Source organism: Hyperoodon ampullatus (genome assembly GCF_949752795.1).
Source record: "Hyperoodon ampullatus genome assembly, chromosome: 7".
Lineage (NCBI taxonomy): Eukaryota > Metazoa > Chordata > Mammalia > Artiodactyla > Ziphiidae > Hyperoodon > Hyperoodon ampullatus.
This window is the reverse complement of record NC_136920.1, coordinates 45606755-45630263: the sequence shown is the minus strand read 5'-3', so window position 1 is coordinate 45630263 and position 23509 is coordinate 45606755. Positions and strand designations below refer to the sequence as shown.

The following is a 23509-nucleotide window of genomic DNA, read 5'->3' as shown; positions in this document are numbered from 1 at the left end:
GAGCTGCATGAGCTGTTTATATATATTGGAGATTAATCTTTTGTCTGTTGATTCATTTGCAAATATTTTCTCCCACTCTGAGGATTATCTTTTCGTCTTGTTTATGATTTCCTTTGCTGTGCAAAAGCTTTTAAGTTTCATCAGGTCCCATTTGTTTATTTTTGTTTTTATTTCTATTACTCTAGGAGGTGGATCAAAACAGATCCTGATGTGATTTATGTCAGAGTGTTCTTCCTATGTTTTCCTCTAAGAGTTTTATAGTGTCCAGTCTTACATTTAGGTCTCTAATCCATTTTGAGTTTATTTTTGTGTATGGTGTTAGGGAGTGTTCTAATTTCATTCTTTTACATGTAGCTGTCCACTTTTCCCAGCACCACTTATTGAAGATACTGTATTTTCTCCATTGTATATCCCTGCCTCCTTTGTCATAGGTTAGTTGACGATAAGTGCGTGGGTTTATCTCTGGGCTTTCTATCTTGTTCCATTGATCTATATTTCTGTTTTTGTGGCAGTACCATATTGTCTTGATTACTGTAGCTTTGTAGTATAGTCTGAAGTCAGGGAGCCTGATTCCTCCAGCTCTGCTTTTTTCCCTCAAGACTGCTTTGGGTATGCAGGGTCTTTTGTGTCTCCATACAAATTTTAAGGTTTTTTGTTATAGTTCTGTGAAAAATGCCATTGGGAATTTGATAGGGATTGCATTGAATCTGTAGATTGCTTTGGGTAGTATAGTCATTTTTACAATATTGATTCTTCCAATCCAAGAACATGGTATCTCTCTCCATCTGTTGGTATCATCTTTAATTTCTTTCATCAGTGTCTTATAGTTTGCTGCTTACAGGTCTTTTCTCTCCCTAGGTAGGTTTATTCCTAGGTATTTTACTCTTTTTGTTGCAATGGTAAATGGGAGTGTTTCCTTAATTTCTCTTTCAGATTTTTCATCATTAGTATACAGGAATGCAAGAGATTTCTGTGCATTAATTTTGTATCCTGCAACTTTACCAAATTCAGTGATTAGCTTGTAGTTTTCTGATGGCATCTTTAGGATTCTCTATGTATAGTATCATGTCTTCTGCAAACACTAACAGCCTTACTTCTTCTTTCCCGATTTGTATTCCTTTTATTTCTTTTCCTTCTCAGATTGCTGTGCTAGGACTTCCAAAACTATGTTGAATAATAGTGGTGAGAGTGGACATCCTTGTCTTCTTCCTGATCTTAGAGGAAATGCTTTCAGTTTTTCACCATTGAGAATGATGTTTGCTGTGGGTTTGTCATATATGGCCTTTATTATGTTGAGGTAGGTTCACTCTATGCCCAATTTCTGGAGAGTTTTGATCATAAATGGGTATTGAATTTTTTCAAAAGCTTTTTCTGAATCTATTGAGATGATCATATGGTTTTTATTCTTCAATTTGTTAATATAGTGTATCATATTGGTTGATTTGTGTATACTGAAGAATCCTTGCATCCCTGGGATAAATTCCAGTTGATCATAGTGTATGATCCTTTTAATGTTGTTGGATTCTGTTTGCTAGTATTTTGTTGAGGATTTTTGCATCTATATTCATCAGTGATATTGGTCTGTAATTTTCTTTCGTTGTAGCATCTTTGTCTGGTTCTGGTGTCAGAGTGATGGTGGCCTCATAGAATGAGTTTGGGAGTGTTCCTTCCTCTGCAATATTTTGGAAGAGTTTGAGAAGGATAGGTGTTTGCTCTTCTCTAAATGTTTGATAGAATTCACCTGTGAAGCCATCTGGTCCTGGACTTTGTTTGTTGGAAGATTTTTAATCACAGTTTCAATTTCATTACTTGTGATTGGTCTGTTCATATTTTCTATTTCTTCCTGGTTCAGTCTTGGAATGTTATACCTTTCTAAGAATTTGTCCATTTCTTCCAGGTTGTCCATTTTATTGGCATAGAGTTGCTTGTAGTCGTCTCTTAGGATGCGGTGTATTTCTGCGGTGTCTGTTGCAACTTCTCCTTTTTCACTTCTAATTCTATTGATTTGAGTCCTCTCCCTCTTTTTCTTGATGAGTCTGGCTAGTGGTTTATCAATATGGTTTATCTTCTCAAAGAACCAGCTTTTAGTTTTATTGATCTTTGCTATTGTTTTCTTTGTTTCTATTTCATTTATTTCTGCTCTGATCTCTATGATTTCTTTCCTTCTGCTAACTTTGGGTTTTGTTTGTTCTTCTTTCTCTAGTTCTTTTAGGTGCAAGGTAAGATTGTTTATTTGAGATTTTTCTTGTTTCTTTCTTTTTTTTTTTTTTTTTTTGCGGTATGTGGGCCTCTCACTGTTGTGGCCTCTCCAATTGCGGAGCACAGGCTCCGGACGCGCAGGCTCAACGGCCGTGGCCCACGGGCCCAGCCGCTCTGCGGCATGTGGGATCTTCCCGGACTGGGTCACGAACCCGTGTCCCCTGCATCGGCAGGCGGACTCTCAACCACTGCGCCACCAGGGAAGCCCCTTTTCTTGTTTCTTGAGGTAGACTTGTATAGCTATAAACTTCCCTCTTAGAAATGCTTTTGCTGCATCCCGTAGGTTTTGGATAGTTGTTTCATTGTCATTTGTCTCTAGGTAGGTTTTGATATCCTCTTTGATTTCTTCAGTGATCTCTTTGTTATTTAGTAATGTATTGTTTAGCCTCCATGTGTTTGCTGTAATTCATTTCTAAACTCATAGCAATGTGATCAGAAAAGATGCATGATACGATTTCAATTTTCTTAAATTTACTGAGGCTTGATTTGTGACCCAAGATGTGATCTATCCTGGAGAATGTTCTATGCGCACTTGAGAAGAAAGTGTAATCTGCTGTTTTTGGATGGAATGTCCTATAAATATCGATTAAATCTATCTGGTCTATTGTGTCATTTAAAGCTTCTGTTTCCTTATTAATTTTCTGTTTGGATGATCTGTCCATTGGTGTAAGTGAGGTGTTAAAAGTCCCCCACTATTATTGTGTTACTGTCAATATCCTCTTTTATAGCTGTTAGCAGTTGCCTATGTATTGTGGTGCTCCTATCTTGGGTGCATATATATTTATAATTGTTATATCTTCTTCTTGGATTGTTCCGTTGATCATATGTAGTGTCCTTCCTTGTCTCTTGTAACATTCTTTATTGTAAAGTCTATTTTATCTGATATGAGTGTTGCTACTCCAGCTTTCTTTTGATTTCCATTTGTATGGAATATCTTTTTCCATCCCCTCACTTTCAGTCTGTATGTGTCCCTAGGTCTGAAGTGGGTCACTTGTAGACAGCATATATATAGGTCTTGTTTTTGTATCCATTCAGCAAGCCTGTGTCTTTTGGTTGGAGCATTTAATCCATTCACGTTTAAGGTAATTATCGATACGTATGTTCCTATGACCATTTTCTTAATTGTTTTGGGTTTGTTTTTGTAGGTCCTTATCTTTGCTTGTGTTTCCTACTTAGAGAAGTTCCTTTAGTATTTGTTGTAGAGCTCGTTTGGTGGTGCTGAATTCTCTTAGCTTCTCTTGTCTGTAAAGCTTTTGATTTCTCCATCGAGTCTGAATGAGATCCTTGCGGGTAGATTAATCTTGGTTGTAGGTTCTTCCCTTTCATCACTTTAAGTATATCATGGCACTCCCTTTTGGCTTGTAGAGTTTCTGCTGAGAAATCAGCTGTTAACCTTATGGGAGTTCCCTTGTATGTTATTTGTCATTTTTCCCTTGCTGCTTTCAATAATTTTTCTTTGTGTTTAGTTTTTGCCAGTTTGATTACTATGTGTCTCAGTGTGTTTCTCCTTGGGTTTCTCCTGTATGGGACTCTCTGTGCTTTCTGGACTTGGATGGCTGTTTCCTTTCCCATGTTAGGGAAGTTTTCGACTATAATCTCTTCAAATATTTTCTCGGGTCCTTTCTCTCTCTCTTCTCCTTCTGGGATCCCTGTAATGCGAATGTTGTTGCATTTAATGTTGTCCCCATGGTCTCTTAGGCTGTCTTCATTTCTTTTCATTCTTTTTTCTTTGTTCTGTTCCACAGCAGTGAATTCCACCATTCTGTTTTCCAGGTCACTTATCAGCTCTTCTGCCTCAGTTATTCTGCTATTGATTCCTTCTAGTGTAGTTTTCATTTCAGTTATTGTATTGTTCATCTCTGTTTGTTTGTTCTTTAATTCTTCTATGTGTTTTTTAAACATTTCTTGCATCTTCTCGATCTTTGTCTCTATTCTTTTTCCGAGGTCCTGGATCATCTTCACCCTGATTATTCTGAATTCTTTTCTGGAAGGTTGCCTATCTCCACTTTACTTAGTTATTTTTCTGGGGTTTTATCTTGTTCCTTCATCTGGTACATAGCCTTCTGCCTTTTCATGTTGTCTGTCTTTCTATGAATCGCACCCAAGTTTTCTGACAGAAGACATTATGATCTCTGTACTATCCCATCCTTACGGCTTTGCCAACAATGGCAAACTACACACAGGTAAACAGTGCCTGAAATACAACACATACCTTGAGCATACTGGCTGCAAGACACAACCTCCTGAGGACTCAAGATTGGGGTCTGGGTATTGTTGGTTAGTATACGGATTCTTGCTTCCATCATCCCTATAGAAGCAAATGAGTAGCAGCTTCCACAAGACCCTGGTGATAGAAAAGAAGGATATATAACCCAAGAGACCTTTGACGCACTCAAAAAGAATCATAGAAACCTTAAATGCATGACATACATTAATATATTTATATTGAGTGTTGCAGTTTTTGTTCATAAGGATCAGCACAATAAAGAAGATTCAATCAAAGAATGCTACTGACGTTACAGGCAAACATTAAGATTTTAGTTTTTTCACCAAAAGGCAAACATTACTATACAGGGCTTTTCTTGAAAATACTTTGGGAGAAAAAAACCTCCTAACTTCTGCAAAGCATTTGACAATATTCTTTTTTTTTTAACATCTTTATTGGCGTATAATTGCTTTACAATGGTGTGTTAGTTTCTGCTCTATAACAAAGTGAATCAGCTATACATATACATATATCCCCATATCTCCTCCCTCTTGCGTCTCCCTCCCACCCTCCCTATCCCACCCCTCTAGGTGGTCACAAAGCACCCAGCTGATCTCCCTGTGCTATGTGGCGGCTTCCCACCGGCTATCTATTTTACATTTGGTAGTGTATATATGTCCATGCCACTCTCTCACTTCGTCCCAGCTTACCCTTCCCCCTCCCTGTGTCCTCAAGTCCATTCTCTACATCTGCATCTTTATTCCTGTCCTGCCCCTGGGTTCTTCAGAAGCTTTTTTTTTTTTAAATTCCATATATATGCGTTAGCATACAGTATTTATTTTTCTCTTTCTGACTTACTTCACTTTGTATGACAGTCTCTAGGTCCATCCACCTCACTACAAATAACTCAATTTCGTTTCTTTTTATGGCTGAGTAATATTCCACTGTATATATGTGCCACATCTTCTTTATCCATTAATCTGTTGATGGACACTTAGGTTGCTTCCATTTGGCAGTATTCTTAATAATGCAGAAATGATTTACATTTGCAACATTCTGAGCCATCAACTTGAGAGAAAATAATGGAGGGATACATATAAGCTAAGCTTTTAAATATCTCCAGAGAGGCATTTTCTAAAGCCCTTGTTGGGTAGAATTAACCCTAATAATGGCTCAGGTATGGGTGTATTATAGTAGAGAGTTGGATTCAACCAGGGTCAAGGAGGCAAAATACAACAAAGTCCAAGGAGGTAAGAGAGTAATTATAATGATGGATATGGTATTTAAGGTGGCCAATAAGGAAGTAAAGATATAAAGCAGGTGGAGGTAGTGAAATGGAAAATAAATTGAAAAGTAGCTGTATGGAGGTAGGGGAGAAGGGAAAAGAAAGCAGCTTTATTTAATATGTAAATGCTCTGGCAAGACAAAATAAATTTACTTAAGAAGCATATGCTAGGAATATAGTTGCTGCTTCAAGAGAAGAAAAAATATTGTATTGTGAGGTAATTTATATAAAAATATTTTTATCTGTTTCTTCAATATGTGTGAGTAGAAGAAATAAATACACAGAATAAAATATGGAATGTATGTAACAAAACTGGGATTTCCACTTGTTACAATTCTAGAAAGAAATGAGCATAACTTAATATCCCCATTATGATACAGCCTCTTTCACCTCTGCCACTGATACAAATTCTACATGGAGATATGCTTGTACCAAACCTGAGACACTGGTAGTAAATGAAGTTGACATGTTATTCAAGTTACTAATATTAATTAGTTACCAAATTACTTGAATGGTAAGCACTCCCTTGTACACGTAAAGTAAGACGAACGAACAGACAATATTACAATTCAAAACATTCATTCTACATAAAGAGAATGCTGCCTTTGTTCTCTTCAATAAGTCTGAATTTAGTTAGTGAATGTCTTCCTCCAAAAAGTATTAAGAAGAACACTGTCCATTAAAAATATGAGGGGCACTGTTTTTCTCTTCTCCAGGTAACCATTCATTCATGTCCCTCCCTGAGTACAAAGGAAAGCCAGGATACTCTATGCTCAGCCTCCAACATTCTTAAGCCTACTTGAATTACTTAATACCATTTTCCTCAAACTAAATTGTGAATTTCTTTGAGTGTTTACAGGAAATCTGTTTTCTTCACCTTGATGCCTGATGCAATGAAGGAACTCAGTGCATCCTTGTAGAAAGAAAAGTCAAATTATGAATAAGTGGATACATATTTATATCCAGGAGAGGTTATTTCAATGGAAACAGTTAATATTTACTTTTAGTCCATTAGAGCCCTATCACCCTGTAACTGCTACCATTCTGATGGTCCCCAAAATTCTCCCCATAAACATCTCAGATTTATCCATACTGCTTTTGCCACTGAGGGATCACCTAAATTATGAAGATTAGAAGAGAAACATTTGGAAAGGGGCCTTGGGATTCATCTAGTGTACAACCTACTCAATAATACATACACTGAGATTCAAAAAGAAGCACTGACCTGTCCAAAGTCACAAAACTAAAGGGTGGCAGGTGCTAGCACCTAAATGTCTCCTAATGCAGAGTACTGTCTTTTTCCATTTATAGATCAGTATCTACTTTAAAGAATTTTCAAATTTCCTTTCCCTGTCTTCTAGTTACTAGATAGAATGAAATTAACATGCATATTTTGTTTTCAAAACCATCCAAATAATACTATCCTTAGGACTCCTCTTTCAAATGACAGAATGTCAAAGAACTAGATGAGTGACAGTAAATGGCCAAGGCCAGTGTTCTTTTCTTGAGACATCAGGATCTTTCAATAAATAACATCACAAGAGTCTAGAAATGGCCCCAATTTGGCCATTTAGCATTCTTGGCCCAGGGCAGCCACAGAAATAATCTCTCTTGGTATTAACTATTAAACCCTCATCATCTGACCAGCCAGCATTGTGGGAGGGACAAGCCACATGTACATTCAAGGGCTCAGAATGTGCTCTGTTAACAGAGAAATCACAGGAATGAGGAAAGGAGATAACCTTCCTCAAGCCCTTGATGTTCCCAGAAGGTCAGCTGCCGAGGTAATTAATGCCTCTTCAGAAGTCAGGGCCAGAGTCTAGATTCTGTAAATCAACTATACTTCAATAAACAGACAAGTAAATAAATAAACAATAAAAATAAATAAAAGGACCATTTTCTCTTAAGAAGACTACAGGGCAATAAAGAAGAAGAAGGGGAGATGATCCAGACAGAGCTCTACAGTAATCATATTTCCACAATCTCAAATAGATACGTGATTGTCAGATGGTTTAACTATATTCAGCTGTAACTTCTAACAGTGGAGAGAACACTGAAATGGGAGTAAAGAGCCAGGATTCTTTTTTTCCCTTCCCTCCCACCCTGTCACTCAGCTGTGTGACTCTGGGCAAGTCACTTGACCTTTCTGGCATTTCTTTTTATTTGTGTGTAAAAGGAATAGGGTGGAGCAGTTTAAGGCCCCTTCCAGCTTTAATATAAACAGTAGTTAGAACAAGACTTAAACGAACTAGATTTTAAAGTTAGGAAAACCCTCTGCATTTCCTAATTAATGTGACCTGAAAGACACTCCCCTTCTTTCTTGAAGATGCAATAATAAATAAAGACAGCACAGCTGGGAGAAGAACAAAGAACATCCATCTCTTGCAACTTTCTAGCTCTCTTCCCTCTCATACATCAAAGTAAATCCTGGCTACATGGCTAGTGCTTGGAGATATTAACACGTGTAAAGGTAAGAATTTGCACACACCCCCGCACCATATTTTTTTTTCATTAATCTTGATTTGCTCTCCGAATAGAGGAAAGTTGTGAATTCCCTTAACTGTGGGTAATTTGAATTCTAGGTTATATAGAACACTGGTGTATTTAAGTTAGTGGAAATTTCCAAGTAGCCCAGTTAGTAGGAATAGAAAATAATTTTTTCCCAACCTAAAGTACAGAAAACCAAAAAGAAATCAAAAGAGGAACAACTAAGTACATTATTTTCTCAGACACCTAACAAGATACTACAGATGAGGGATCAATTTAAAAGCAATTAATCTGTCAAAGCCCTCTGTTTTTAAATTGCCCATGTCTGTACAAACCATATTTATAACACTCAAAGAATATGGAATATTAGAGATGACAATACCTTTTACCAAGCCACAGGAAAACCATTGTCAAAGGATCTAGCTTTAGAGAGTCTAATTTCCTTCCCCTGAATTATTATCTCATCAGTAGTCAATCATATATTTTGTGAAGTGAGTGGAACTAAATATTTCTTTCAACCTTTTCCTAAAGAATTTTAAAAACGCCCTGTTAAAGCAGTTATCATATTGTATTTTAATGTTTTGCTTGCAGGTCTTGCTAAACTGTAGTTTCTAGGATGAGGACCATGTCATATTGGTCTTTATATCCTCAGCCATTAAACAAAAATTCCTGGACTTCCCTGGTGGCACAGTGGTTAAGAAGCAGGGGATATGGGTTCAATCCCTGGTCCGGGAAGATCCCACATGTGCAGAGCAACTAAGCCCATGCACCACAACTACTGAGCCCGCACGCTCTAGGGCCTGCGTGCTGCAACTACTGAGCCTGCGTGCTGCAACTACTGAAGCCCACGTGCCTAGAGCCGGTGCTTCACAACAAGACAAGCCACCGCAATGAAAAGCCCACACATTGCAATGAAGAGTAGCCCCCGCTTGTCACAACTAAAGAAAGTCCATGCACAGCAGCAAAGACTCAACACAGCCAAAAAAAATTCCTAACATATTACTCTATAAACACTGCAACACAGTGGAAACAACCATGTGCCAAGCCCTCAATAACCAACACTTGACATGCAGTATTTACTTCATCCTCTCCAATAAGGATAGGAAACCTGTTTGATTACAGAATAAATTTTAATCCTCTCTTAATATCAAACCTTTAATCAACTTTCCATTCATTTCTCAATTACCTTCAAATTTCTCTCATTTCCAATCCCTCCTTTCCAAGGAAGCTATCTCCAGAAAAGGTAGGGATGGATTTCAGGACCCACACTTTCTCTAGAGCCAAAGAGTCCCAGAATAATTGGTACAAAGGAAAGACAAAGAGATGAGACCTCTGGTGTCAGATGAAGGACAGGAACACTGCTGCTGTAAGACCTGCTCAAAGCTCCATATATTCAGAACACTTTGCAAAAATTCAGTGAGGATGAACTGAAGGGTTGGTGGTGAATGTTGAGAAGTAGGAGAGGCTGATTAGCATTGAATTTTAAGAAAGGGGAAGGACAATTTATCTTTGGGTGTTATAAATTTATAATCCTCTCTCAGGAGACACTAATCAGAATGTTTCCAGACAGTAAATACTACACCCATTTTATAGTAACAAAGCAGTCATGTGTACTGTAATTATCTTCAAAATGAGCCTAGAAGTAATAAACCTGAGTATTATATAAATGATTCTCCAATCATTGTTGGTTAAAATTTAGGATAAGATAATTTGCTCTCAAGTGCTATTAGAGGAAAAGTTATTAAACCTACTTATCCTGTATCCAATTTCCAAAAATAACTGATAAAATGCAATTACAGTGATAATTTTGGTAAACCTGGGCTCTGCCTCCAGCCCACCATTCAGGAAGCTGAGTTAATACTTACCCGTGTATGTCTCATCCTGGGGTAAAGTTAATTGAAAGGTCTTTACACAGCTCAAAAAATCTACTTTACCAGAAAAAAATTTAAGGATTCATTTTCTGGGCTCCTATAGTAATTAAAGACTAAATGATGAGGGAGGAAAAAGGGGTAGAGTGGGCAGACAGGTAGTAAAGAAGGATTCCAGCATAAAGAAGATGTGGTATATATACACAATGGAATATTACTCAGCCATAAAAAAGAATGAAATATTGCCATTTGCAGCAACATGATGGTCCTAGAGATTATCATACTAAGTAAAGTAAATCAAAGACAAATATCATATATCACTTACATGTAGAATCTAAAAAAATGATACAAATGAACTTATTTACAAAACAGAAACAGACTCACAGACATAGAAAAAAAACTGTGGTTACCAAAGGGGAAAGGGGAGGGATAAATTAGGAGTTTGGGATTAACATATACACACGACTGTATACAAAATAGATAAACAACAAGGACTACTGTATAGCACAGGGAACTATACTCAATGTCTTTCAATAAACTATAATGGAAAAGAATCTGAAAAGGAATATATATATATAAACTGAATCACTTTGCTGTACACCTGAAACTAATACAACATTGTAAATCTATTATACTTCAATTTAAAAAAAAAAAGGATTCCAGCAAACCACTTGCAGAAGGAAGACCAATTTTGGCTGCATGCAATTCTTTGTTTCTACACAAGTGACTAGGAGGGCAAATGAGTTTGGCTTACGTATCACTCTAATTTCATTAGCTACCTGGAACACACTGAGAAGGATACTGAAGAAATGCTGAGCCCTGCTGGAGAGATTATCTACTACCAAAGTCTGTCATGGACACAAAAAGAAGTGAGTATTCATTAGTTATATATTTTCCATTTCTTTACTAAAGTGGATCATAACCTATTCACCTCTGTATCCCCAAAATCTGAGAGCCTGGCACATAGTAAATGTTCAATAAATATTTCAGAATGAATTAATGGAAAAAAAAAATCGGACTTTTTTTTTTTACCTTGGTTTCGAACAGGAGTAACAAAATTGGTACCATGAACATTTCTCCAGTCCCAGGATGCTGGCAAATGCAAAATCTTTTTCTGTATTTCAGCAGTTATTGGTGCAGGTTTGGGCCTAGGATGGAAACAGACATTTGATGTCAATATATATTCTTTCCTTTGAGGATGATTCCATGATTTCAACCACCTGGCTGGCTAGAATGTAGATTCAGATCCAAAGAGCACTTGTCTATCAGTGTTTCAATGTGTCTATTATACAAAAATGTGTCTATTATACAATGTGTCAATTATATAACTAAGTTGTATAAATTACCCATTTCTTTTTCAGGATCTAGTAATTTTCCCCGGTGAAATAATGTTGGTTTCGTATATTGCCATTGCTAATTTTAGTATGCCTAAATAGCTGCATTCTCTTACTTTTAATACATTTTGACCAAGAAAGCAGATGTGAGAAATTGAAGATGGCCTACAAAGGATTTAGAGAAAATAGAGGAATTACTGATGTTTGACTCTGGAGATGGTGGTGATGGTAGCTGTAAAAGAAGTGAAGGCATGGAAATAAAAGATCTAAGTAGAAGCAGGCAGACTAGCTCCATAAACAGATGAAAGTAAGACACAAAGATGGCCACAAATGGCTTTACCACTTACTAGCTGTGTAATATTCGTCAAAGACCTTAACAACACAAAACTATGATCACCTCTTATTAAGATGGGTATAATAGGGGCTTCCCTGGTGGTGCAGTGGTTGAGAGTCTGCCTGCCGATGCAGGGGACACGGGTTTGTGCCCCAGTCCGGGAGGATCCCACATGCCGCGGAGTGGCTAGGCCCGTGAGACGTGGCCGCTGAGCCTGCGCGTCCAGAGCCTGTGCTCCGCAATGGGAGAGGCCACAACAGTGACAGGCCCGCGTACCACAAAAACAAACAAAAAAACCCCAAAACAACAACAACAACAAAAAAGATGGGTATAATCATGCCTACTGCAAAGGATTGTTATGAAAATTCAATGTAATAATGATTAACGAGTACTTAAAACATGGCCTTGTCTCTGATAAGTCCTTACTAAATTATTAAGCTATTATGATGATCACCACCACCATCATCATCATCTATGTCATTAAGACTAAACATGCTGCTGATACATTTAGGTGACTATCTGGCACAAAACAGGCAATTGTTAACTTCCTTCTTCCTAACATCCTATAAGGCAGAGTGTTTACCCATCAGTGCACACACAGATAAAACAAAAAGCAATGTGACAACAAAGCTCAGTGGAGTGAAAATGAAGACAATGAAAGAGAAATTAGGGAGATGGAGAAGTGAGAATTACAAACATCACAGGCACACTATACATTATTGGCTCTCAATATTTGGGTCCAGATTCTTTTAAGAATCTGCAGAGAGCTCTGGACTCAGATGTCCATAAACAATACGTTTTTCTACAAGAGTTCTTCAGAAACATGGCACCTGACACATGGCAAAGCAGTTGGGTCTGAGGCTCAGTCTTCCAGACAGGAGTCCCAGTCTCCCTAGGCTCCAGTGCTGACCCCACCTCCTCCGGGTTCTCCTTTGGCTTGTTACTGAACAGGTCTCAACTTCTCGTCTCACACAGATACAGGATGGCTCTTTCACTTTAGTGAATCTGAGAAGGAATACGATATGCTCCCATTCCCAATTTCGACTAACCAGAGCATCTCACAGACTAGTCATTCCTCAGAATACACTTTGAGAAACACTGTATAAGATTCTTTTCAGATATGGGTAGAACTGTGAGAGAAACTACATAGTCTGCTAAATCCAGCTATAGTTTTGAGGGAATAAATCTACCAAATTCCTCACTGTATAAATTCAAAGAACGATATAATTTTCCATAAGAAATACACCATGGGGTATATAAACTAAAGATGGGAAATGCCACTTCTGGCTGAAGGTAGCAGAGGTATATCGATAAATATGGAATATTTTTTGCTGGACCTAAAAACAGAGAAAGGATTTTGAGATTTTTACAGGTGGCAAATTTGACAGTTTCTATAGGTAAGTTCAGGGGTATCTGAGGCAAAGGGAGTGTCATGAATGGAGGTAGATGAAAGTTTTCAGGAATTTTCTATCATATTATTTGAAAGCAGGTCAAGGTAGTCAATACAGTTATGGGCAAATTTAGATGGCTTTGATTACCAGGCTAAATTTATTCATTAGACAATAGGTAGTAACCCAATCATAGCTGGGTGTAAGAAGATGTAACAGGCAGTATATCATAGAATGGCTAAGAATGGGGACAGGGAGGGGTAGAAACCAAAGAGAGAGAAGGCAGGAAGCTGATCCATTATACAGGATAGAGATGACAAAGCCCTAAGCCAAAGTGTAGAAAATGGAAAGAGAGTAAAGGAAATGGAAGATGCCGTGAAAGCAAAACCCATAAATAGGGCTTGGAGAACATCCGAGTATGTATGAATAGGAAAGGGAGATGGTCAGAGAAAAGATAACATAAAAAGTCTAAGTTAGGATGACCAATAAAATGATGAACAGCCCAGGGAGGAGGATATCAATTGATACAAATATCTTTATTAGTGATAAAGACATGTGCTTTATTACCTTGGAATTCTCCGGCTGTGGCCACCACCTCTCCTAATCATCTCTTTCAGTGTAAGAGTCTCATATTCCATGTATGCGGTTGCAGTCCAAGACTTCTGAATGGCATTGATAGCTTTCACAAAGTTGTGGTCATATTTGTAGAGCCTATTAGAATACCTGCCAGCAAAAGTAAGACAGCTTCAGATACACTCTTTACTGATGTAAATAGATCCCGTTAAAATAGGCACTCTTATACTGTGGGCCTGAGTGGAAAGTGGTATAATCTTTCAGGAAGGCAACTGGATATGTCAATGTCTATATCTCTACATCTATATCTGTATCGATAGCCTAGAATTGGAATGTGTCCTATGAAAATAAAAGTTCAAGTGAACTAAGATGTATGTATAAGGATGTTCAGTGAAACATTTTTATACTAGTGCTAGATTATAGACATAAATATTCTAAGGTAAGGGATGGATTAAATAAATAATGGTACTTCATTTGCTATATAGTTTATTCAGTAAAAATGTCTGGAAGATTATTTAGTGATATGGAAGACTTCACACTATATTAAACAAAAAGCAGAATATCAAAGAAGTTTATACAGAATTAATCAATTTTTGTGAAAGTGTACATTTATATTTATACCATAAGTACATACAACCATGGTTATCTGTGAGTGGTGACATAGGATCATCACCTTTCCCTCACCCTCTACAATTTCTACAATGTACCTTTTAAACTTTGTAATAATAAAAAAAAAGGCAGGGGGGAGGACAGCAAAACTGTATACAATATATATATAGCATGGCAAGCATTATAACCACATGATGGGAAAAAAAATGGTTCCATAGGGACATTTGGTTTATATCCTTGTTACTCAAATTTGGTTCTTGAGCCAGTATCAGCAGAAGCACCTGGAAGCTTGCTAGAAATGCAGACTCTAAGTATCCAACCCAGGCCACCTGAATCAGAATCTACATTTTTTTTTTTTTAACAAGATCCCCAGATGATTCACAGCAACATTAAAATCTGAAAGGCACTGGTTTACCTGATGCCAAATGCTTGGATACAGATGTAAACAAGTCTAACACACAAAGAGCATGTTTACAAAGCAAAAAAACTGAGGGAGTTGATTATTCATTTAACTTAAACATGTAATCACACGTATGTGCCAGGTGCTAGGAATTAACAGAATTCACCATGTTATTTCTACTAAAAAAGATTCTGGCCGCGGAGCAGCTAAGCCCGTGAGCCACAACTACTGAAGCCCATGCACCTAGAGCCCGTGCTCTGCAGCAAGAGAAGCCACTGCAATGAGAAGCCCACGCACCGCAACAAAGAGTAGCCCCCGCTCACCACAACTAGAGAAAGCCAGAGCACAGTAACAAAGACCCAACGCAGCCATACATACATACATACATACATACATACATACATACATACATAACATTCTGTAACTTAAGTGTGACTCACTACCCAAGACTTTCATTAACATTCAATTATGCAAAGCAAGATATACATAACCTGAGTAACATGTTAGGCATACTTTGAACTTTTCTTTCTCTTTTAATTTAGATGTTCACAGAGAGTATTTTGATATAGTCAAAAAACCTGGAAGCACTGAAAATAATAAGAAAAATGTGCAACCACATTGATAATGTTTTAATGTTTTTATCAAAATCCTTTCCCATTTGTTGAAAAATGTGAAACCAGAGAGGTACCTTTATGAAATAGATTATAAAGCTGCCTGTATTCTATTTCTGACAACACAACAAAAGCCAGTTACAGTTGTTGTTTCTTAAGACACAGGAATATATTTTAAATTGTAAATGTCTATCTTGAAATCAGATCATTAAGAGCTGAAAGAGACCTTGATGGTAATTTAGTCCTAAATGCTTACTTTACAAGTGAGGCAACATAGATTCTGAGCACTCCGGTTAGTAGCTTCTTCACTAAATGAGGCAATGTTTGAAATGTCAGAACAGTACATAGTACACAGTATGTCCTAAGTAGTAGGGTGAAAAGTGAACAGCTTCATAGGAAATGTGTTGCTCAAGGATCAATCCAAACAAAGCAATTAAAAAGCTAAGTCCAAAATGGAGGTGATGAATGAGTCTAAATCTTGGGGAGCACTTCCCCAGACAAGTGCAATGTGTCCTCTTTGAACTCATGTCCCCCCACCTTCTCTGCTGCAGAGTCATTCACTGCCAGTGTGGTCTGGCTTTGGATGATTTGTTCATGTACACTTTCAGTGGATTTCACAACCAAACAAAACAGAAAATTTGCTACTGCTAATATTTATCTTTTCCTTCCAAACTAATAAAAGTCTGAAATCTCTTGTGTGGTTCATAGTTACTTAAACTGGACCCAACTCAACAAAAACTTAAAGTTATACACTGAATTGTGTCCTCCTCAAATTCATGTGTTCAAGTTCCAACCTCCAGTACATCAGAATGTGACTGTATTCAGAGACAGGGCCTTTAAAGAGGACATTAAGGTTACATGAGGCCGTATGGGTGGGCCCTAATCCAATATGACTGGTGTACTTTTAAGAAATGGAGATTAGGACACAGACAGGATGACCATGTAGGACAACAGTGAGCAGCCATGTGCAAGCCAGGGACAGAGGCCTCAGAAGAAACTAAACCTGCTGACACCTTATCTTGGACTTATAGCCTCCAGAATTGTGAGAAAATAAGTTTCTGTTGCTTAAACCATTCAGTCGGTGGTACTCTGTTATGGCAGCCCCAGGAAACTAATACGCTACATAAATACTAAGAACTTTAATTTCAGTTATTTATTTCCTTGTTTAAAACTTATGTTCATATATACACTACCAAACGTAAGGTAGATAGCTAGTGGGAAGCAGCCGCATAGCACAGGGAGATCAGAAGCACAGGGAGATCAGATCGGTGCTTTGTGACCGCCTGGAGGCGTGGGATAGGGAGGGTGGGAGGGAGGGAGACGCAAGAGGGAAGGGATATGGGAACAGATGTATATGTATAACTGATTCACTTTGTTATAAAGCAGAAACTAACACACCATTGTGAAGCAATTATACTCCAATAAAGTAAAAAAAACAACAAAAAAAACTTATGTTCAATTAGCATCACCTATATTTGTTGCAACATAAACATAGGTATCTACAAGTATTATGCAACATATTATTACATGGCAATAATAAAATGACTTTTCTGTATAACTCATTGCAATTCTGTGGTCCTTTATATAAATATTCTTTAAAGCTATCATTGGTCCATTACTTTTGAAGTACTTTGAAAAACTACTTTCTTCTCTATCACTCAATGTATTTTTCCAGGAAAGTTGTACATAACATGGCTTATGTTTTCTAAGTTAAATAAATTTTATATAATCAAATTAAATTTTCCAAGAATTAAGACAGACATACATATTATAAAAAACTATATGTATCTTTCATTTACGACAACTCACTTTTCCTGGAGATTCTCAAGGTGTGCTGTGTTCACGTTCACATTCTCAGAGGTATTTCCCTCCTTCTTTCCTGTGAAACAAGCCCAGTTCCTGCCCAGCACATCATGCACCCAGCCGGTCATGGTTTCGTGGCAGTAACTAGTTACCTTGCCACCCTCTTCTTTATACTGCAATCAAATAAGAAAAGGAAAAGCCAAGTGAATCTGTGTTCCTCTCTCAGGTCTGTTTCCTTGTCTCCCATTCACAGTAAAGATGCCCCTTTTTCGTTTCATCCTAGGGACCAGCCACTGCCAACCAAAACAAAAACTGAGAGGTTTCAGTTTGCGAACTATTCTAGAAAAGGAAGAGAAATAAACTTTTCTACGATTAGCATCACTGATTACCAAGCAAAATTTACACAACAAACACTTCTGGGGAACGAAAGGCAGGGAAAGAAACTAACATTTTTAGAGCATCTGCCCCATTCCAGGCATTTTACAAAAGTTACCTCATTAAGCCTATGAGGAGACAGGCACCAATAATCCCATTTTACCAGTGAGTAAGTGGAGGTTCAGCTCAGAGAGGGTAAGCAGCCCCTACCTAAGGTAACAGAGCTGTGAAGTGGCAGAAACAAAATTCTGCTCAGTTTGTCAGACTATACTTTTCCACTCAGAGAAGATATATTCCAGCAAAATACAAGAACATATGGTGAAAATTTTCCAAAAAATTAAAATTTTTTCTTCTGTTAACCTCCCAATTTATTAGCATATTCTAATCATGAGGGAGTTAAAGTAACCTGATTATTAAATATTCTCTCCACTTTATTTCACTAATATGGCCCGTTGTCTTATGTCGATGTTAACACTGAAAAATAACTGCAGTTGACCCTTGAATAGTGCAGGGGCACCGACTCTCCACAGTCAAAAATCCACATATTACTTTATAGTCAGCCATTCCTATCCTGGGCTCTGCTTCCAAGGAATCAACCAGCCTCGGCTCATGTAGTACTGAAGTACGTATTTATGGAAAAAAAATCTGCATAGAAGTGGACCCGCGTAGTTCAAACGCATGTTGTTCAAGGGTCAACTGTATATAGTGATAGATCTAGTATCTGAACTCAGATGCTTTGGCTCCAGAGCCTAAAAACCCTCATGTTATAACATGTCCTCATGGAGGAAGGATATATAATCCAGAATGAGAGCAGAGAGCATGGGAGGAAGAAAGGAAAACAATGCACGCTAAATTTCTTTATGAAGGGACTTGGATACAGACAATTTCAGGCATTGACTTAATTTAATGGAACAGAAGCACAAAAGCAGTCAAAGGCAACACAAACAAATCAGCACGGCAAGCAGCTGTGTTTCAATGCTTTTCTTTACAAAAGTACGCGGTTGGGGGCTTCCCTGGTGGCGCAGTGGTTGAGAGTCCGCCTGCCGAGGCAAGGGACACGGGTTCGTGCCCCAGTCCAGGAAGATCCCACATGCCGTGGAGCGGCTGGGCCCATGAGCCATGGCCGCTGAGCCTGCGCGTCCGGAGCCTGTGCTCCGCAATGGGAGAGGCCACAGCAGTGAGAGGCCCGCGTACCGCAAAAAAAAAAAAAAAAAGTACACGGTTGGTTTTGGCCCTCAGGATGTAGTTTGTGGACTGAATCTAATATAATGGATGCTACTTTACCTATGCTGAGGGGGTGGCAAACTTCTTTTTAAGGGCCAAACAGTAAATGCAGGTTATCAGTCCTCTGTCATCATCACTCAACTCTACCACAGGAAAGGTACACAGGAAATGCATAAGTGAATGAACTACACTGTGTTCCAATAAAACTTCATTTACAAAAACAGACTTATAGTTTGCAAACCGCAAGTTTAAAGGAATGTGTAGGCTAAACTACTCTTAAAGGTAAAACTACCTTACTGCATCTGACTCTGAATTCAAATCATATTGAGGCATAGAGTTAAAAATGTATGGCCTTAGAATTCAAAAGAGCTAGGTCTGAATCCTGGGATTCACTGCCACTAAGCTACACAAGATAAGTTACTTTGGGCTATTCATATGTACATTTTGCTTCTTGCTTGGTGGTTCATAACACTGTGAAGCCAGTCTCCCTACTTCTGGCTAAGAATATCTCCACTAGCATGAGTTTGGCTCACCACTCCTCATTTCCCTGCTAAAGCCGCAACTCAGGATACAGGAACACAGAAATAAAGGCCTAGGACATGACCAGGCTGCAACACTGGAGGGTATGTTGTGTGAAAAGGTTAATAAAGTTTACATTTATTATGCTGAACTATCTGTCACTACTATTTTTATAATCAAAAACTGTTTGAGGGCTTCCCTGGTGGCGCAGTGGTTGATAGTCCGCCTGCCGATGCAGGCGACACGGGTTCGTGCCCCAGTCCGGGAGGATCCCACGTGCCACGGAGAGGCTGGGCCCGTGAGCCATGGCCGCTGAGCCTGCGCGTCCGGAGCCTGTGCTCCGCAACGGGAGAGGCCACAACAGTGAGAGGCCCGCGTACCGCAAAAAAAAATAAAAACGGTTCTATATTGGCAACCTCGTATGATGCAGACAGGCCAGCTGGGTAGGCCACTGCTCCCCCCAACCAGTGCTGTTATTAGAAAGCAGTCTGACAAGGCTTTAAGAGTTTTTCAGAGCTAACTTGTAGAAATTGTCAAATACACATAAATGAAAAAAAAAGGCTAAACACAGGAAGATGTTCATTACAGTAGAAGAGGCTAGGGAAGGCTGCTTCTTTTTATAAATATGGTGTTATTGGAACACAGCCAGACCCACTTGTTTATAGTATTGAATATCTTATCTCTGGCTGCTTTGGTGCTACAGCAGCAGGACTGGGGAGCTCCCACAGAGACCATAAGGCTCTCAAAGCCTAAAACATTTACTATCTGACCCTGTTAAGAAAAAGTTTGCTGACCTCTCTGTATAGAACAATAAAAAAAAAAGAAAACCTGGGAATTCCCTGGTGATCCAGTGGTTAGGACTCCACGCTCTCACAGCCATAGGCCCAGGTTTGATCCCTGTTTGGGGAACTAAAACCCCACAAGCTGTGCAGTGCAGCCAAAAAAAAAAAAAAAGAAAGAAAGAAAGAAAAATAACCTATGATGTATTAAGAGGAAAAAACTATAAGAACTTAAGTGGAGTGCAAATAAGTAAAATTTTTATGAAATAGGATTTTTTAAAAATGAAAGGTGAAAATGGTCTTTGGGTGGGATTTTCCTGGTTATTTACAAATGAAGATAGTTATACACATTTCATGAAATTAATCACTTTAAAAAATATTCCTGTTTCCTAAGGATAAGAAACATAGCCTACAAAGCCCTAGAAGAGGACACCTATGAAGGATGGTCCAGATGTTGCTAGAGACTAACTCTGACCTGTCTAGGATTATGATTACACTTCCTGAAAAAAATCATGATTTATATAACCTATTTTGTATTTTTCTAAGTTCTTTCACTTATTTATCAAATGCTTATTGGTCACATAATATTTCTCAGGCATCATGCTAGGTGCTAGGTGCTAGGCACACATGCACATATGTATTGATGCAGCCCCAGACCTTAAGACGCTGGGAATTCAACAAAATAAACAAACATGTAAATAACGTGGTTATTTATTTGAACCCAAATCATGTGGTCCAGCAAGTTAACCATGCTTGAAAAAGCCTGGGAAATTTCCCCACCTAGGCAGAAAATTTAGATCACAGATGAAATGACTTTCCCAATGTACCAAAAGAGTCAGGGGCATTCAAGTTAGAAGAAATGGGCCCCATGTTTCTCATCAGTGTGGTTTTTGTTCACCTAGTTGGCACAACTTATAAGCATGATGGCTAACACCAAATGAACTTCCCCTGTGAGGGAAAGGCTGATTTGTTATTTTGATTGGAGGGGGAAAAATATCACTGAAGCATGATCAATTGTGCTAAAAATCCTACCATTCATATTTGTTCAACAACTCTATACCCTTCACCATCAATATTACAGAACTATAGGACCTTAACATTTACCTATCACATCATACTTTATAAACATTTTACAGATTACTCAGAAATCTTAGAGGTTCAAGAGAACATAAAGATAATACAGTCTCGGGGGACAAAAAAAGAGACCTAAAAGAGATGGTTGAACTAGAATTTATAACCAAGCATTCTTCCCAAATACCATGCAACATTTCTTCATACACTTTGTCTTCTCACAAAGTGCTAGAGAAATAAACATACAGGTCAATTGCCAAAAACACGGAGAGGAGATACCTAGAAACCATGCAGGAAAGGCTTAAGCAATTTGCAAAGGGTTTTCATCTATATCATGTGAGCCTCACAATGATCTTTTGGGATAATAAGCATTATGCTTTTCATGGGGAAAAAAAAGTGACTTTGCAAAGTTAGAGAAGAGAGAATTAAAATATGAGCTTAAAGGTTACAAGAATCATTGCTTTATTCATTATTTCCTTTAAAAAACAAAGCTGGAAATTAATTGGCTCTCATGAGTCAGATCCAGATTGTTGCCCAAGACCCTTTTTAGGGGTCACCTAAATTCTCCAGTAGCCCTAATGGTGATTTCCCACTATTCAGGTGTTTATGTTGTCCTGGCTAGTCCAGTCTTTTTACCCTTTCTGTCAAGGGCTTTTGATATAGGCCAGAGGTAAAGGATGTGGTCTGCAGGCTCGACTACCTGGACTGGATCCAGCTCTGCCACTTACTGGCTGTGTGATCCTGAACAAGTTACTTACCCTCTCTGTACTTTCAATGTCCTCATCTATAAAATCAGGATGATGATAACAGACTCAACCTCATAGGTTGTATTTTATATATACTAACCCATTTAATTTTCCTAACAGCCTGTGAGGGTTGTTCTTTCCACAAAACCACTGTGAGAAGAGGATTTTTTGTTTATTCATTAACTAGGACACTGGCACTAGAAAGCAATTAGTTATTGAATGAGTGAATAAATAAATGAATAATAGAACAACAAATGCCAAGTCCTATTTAAACAATAACACAAGAAACTTAGAAAAATTTATAATTAAAAGAAGAGTGACACTTTTATAATTAAAAGAAATTTATAATTAAAAGAAGTGGGTCACAGAGACCCAAGTTCTGACTTCTTGTATTACTTCAGAAATGTTAGTTTTCCTCCCCAAACCTCAGCTTCCCTACTTGTAAATTTAAGTTGACCTGAAAGTTCCAAAATATCCCTTCAAGTTTCCTAACTACACAGTCCTTACATCTGTGGATTTCTTATTTATTATTCACAAAGCCAGGTAAATAATTTAGACATACTCCTTACTTACATAGAATATTTATACATTCTAAGTAACCCTAAATAATCCTAAAACACTACAACTGTTTTTACTTAAGCAAATTACTAAGAGATGCTATCCATTTATGTACCACTTCTTATACATTAAATTGATGGAATTATTTTCCATTAAAAATTTTTATTTTATTTTATTCTGTAGTTTTCCCAGTCTAAAATAATTTGGTCTTCTTTTAGAATCTGAAATTACTGTATGAAAGGTAGGACAGGACTGTGATATCACTGCTACAATTTAGTAGAAAAGAGATATTTAACCCCCCCAGAAGCCAAGTACTGAGTACCTTAATTTGAGAGGACCACACACTGTGCCCCCGTTATTTTCTTGATTTGAATGTTCTCAATGTTTGTCATTTTCCCTGCTATTGTAAAATACATCTTTTGTGATTTCTGACATTATTACCAATTAAGAAGTTGAAGTTTTGGCCACCCTATCCAGCTTGAAATGTAGCTTAATTTTTTTTCTAAGGGTTTTCATTTATTTTATTTATATAAACATCAGTCTCTGAATACTGCCTTGCACAGATGGCATAATTTAAATTTCTATTCATTTATGCCAATTTCTATTGCAACAAATAGATAATTGCATAAAATTTGAAGAAATTCCAAACCCTAGCACTTGAGTTTAGAAAACTACTAGGATTCAGTAACTCTCCATTTGCTTCTTCAAGATTAACACTGGGTTGCCAAACATTCTTGAAACCACCTTTCTTCAATTTCCCATTCACTTTATCAATTCTCCAATTCCATCCAATTACCTACTAATGTTAACCAATTGAAAAAGAAAAGGTTGGGATATTTTAGAACTTAAGTTATTTTTCCTGGATCTCTTTCTCAACTGCTTTTTGACACTAAGGGGGGGAAGATCACTTATACCTTTTGTTCCACTGTTTTCCTGATTACACTTAGCAAATATTTGAATACTTCCTTTATGTAATGCACTAGCTATGAGAAAAAATGTACTTTAGTGAAAAAGGACTTTGCCCTTTAAATCCCTGTTCTGCCACTTATCATTTATGTAACCTTGAGCAAGTCACAACTA

General features: G+C 37.8%; 1 protein-coding gene across 1 annotated transcript in view; it reads right to left on the bottom strand.

Moving 5' to 3' along the window:
- Window positions 1–23509, bottom strand: part of CTSC (cathepsin C) — a 41318-nt gene that overhangs the window by 3661 nt on the left and 14148 nt on the right. The window contains exons 3-6 of the mRNA XM_079709492.1: window positions 17164–17330; window positions 13729–13884; window positions 11138–11253; window positions 4472–4603 (exon numbers count right to left, since the gene is read on the bottom strand). Coding sequence (XP_079565618.1) covers window positions 4472–4603; window positions 11138–11253; window positions 13729–13884; window positions 17164–17330 — 571 coding nt within the window. The remainder of the gene's footprint in view (window positions 1–4471; window positions 4604–11137; window positions 11254–13728; window positions 13885–17163; window positions 17331–23509) is intronic.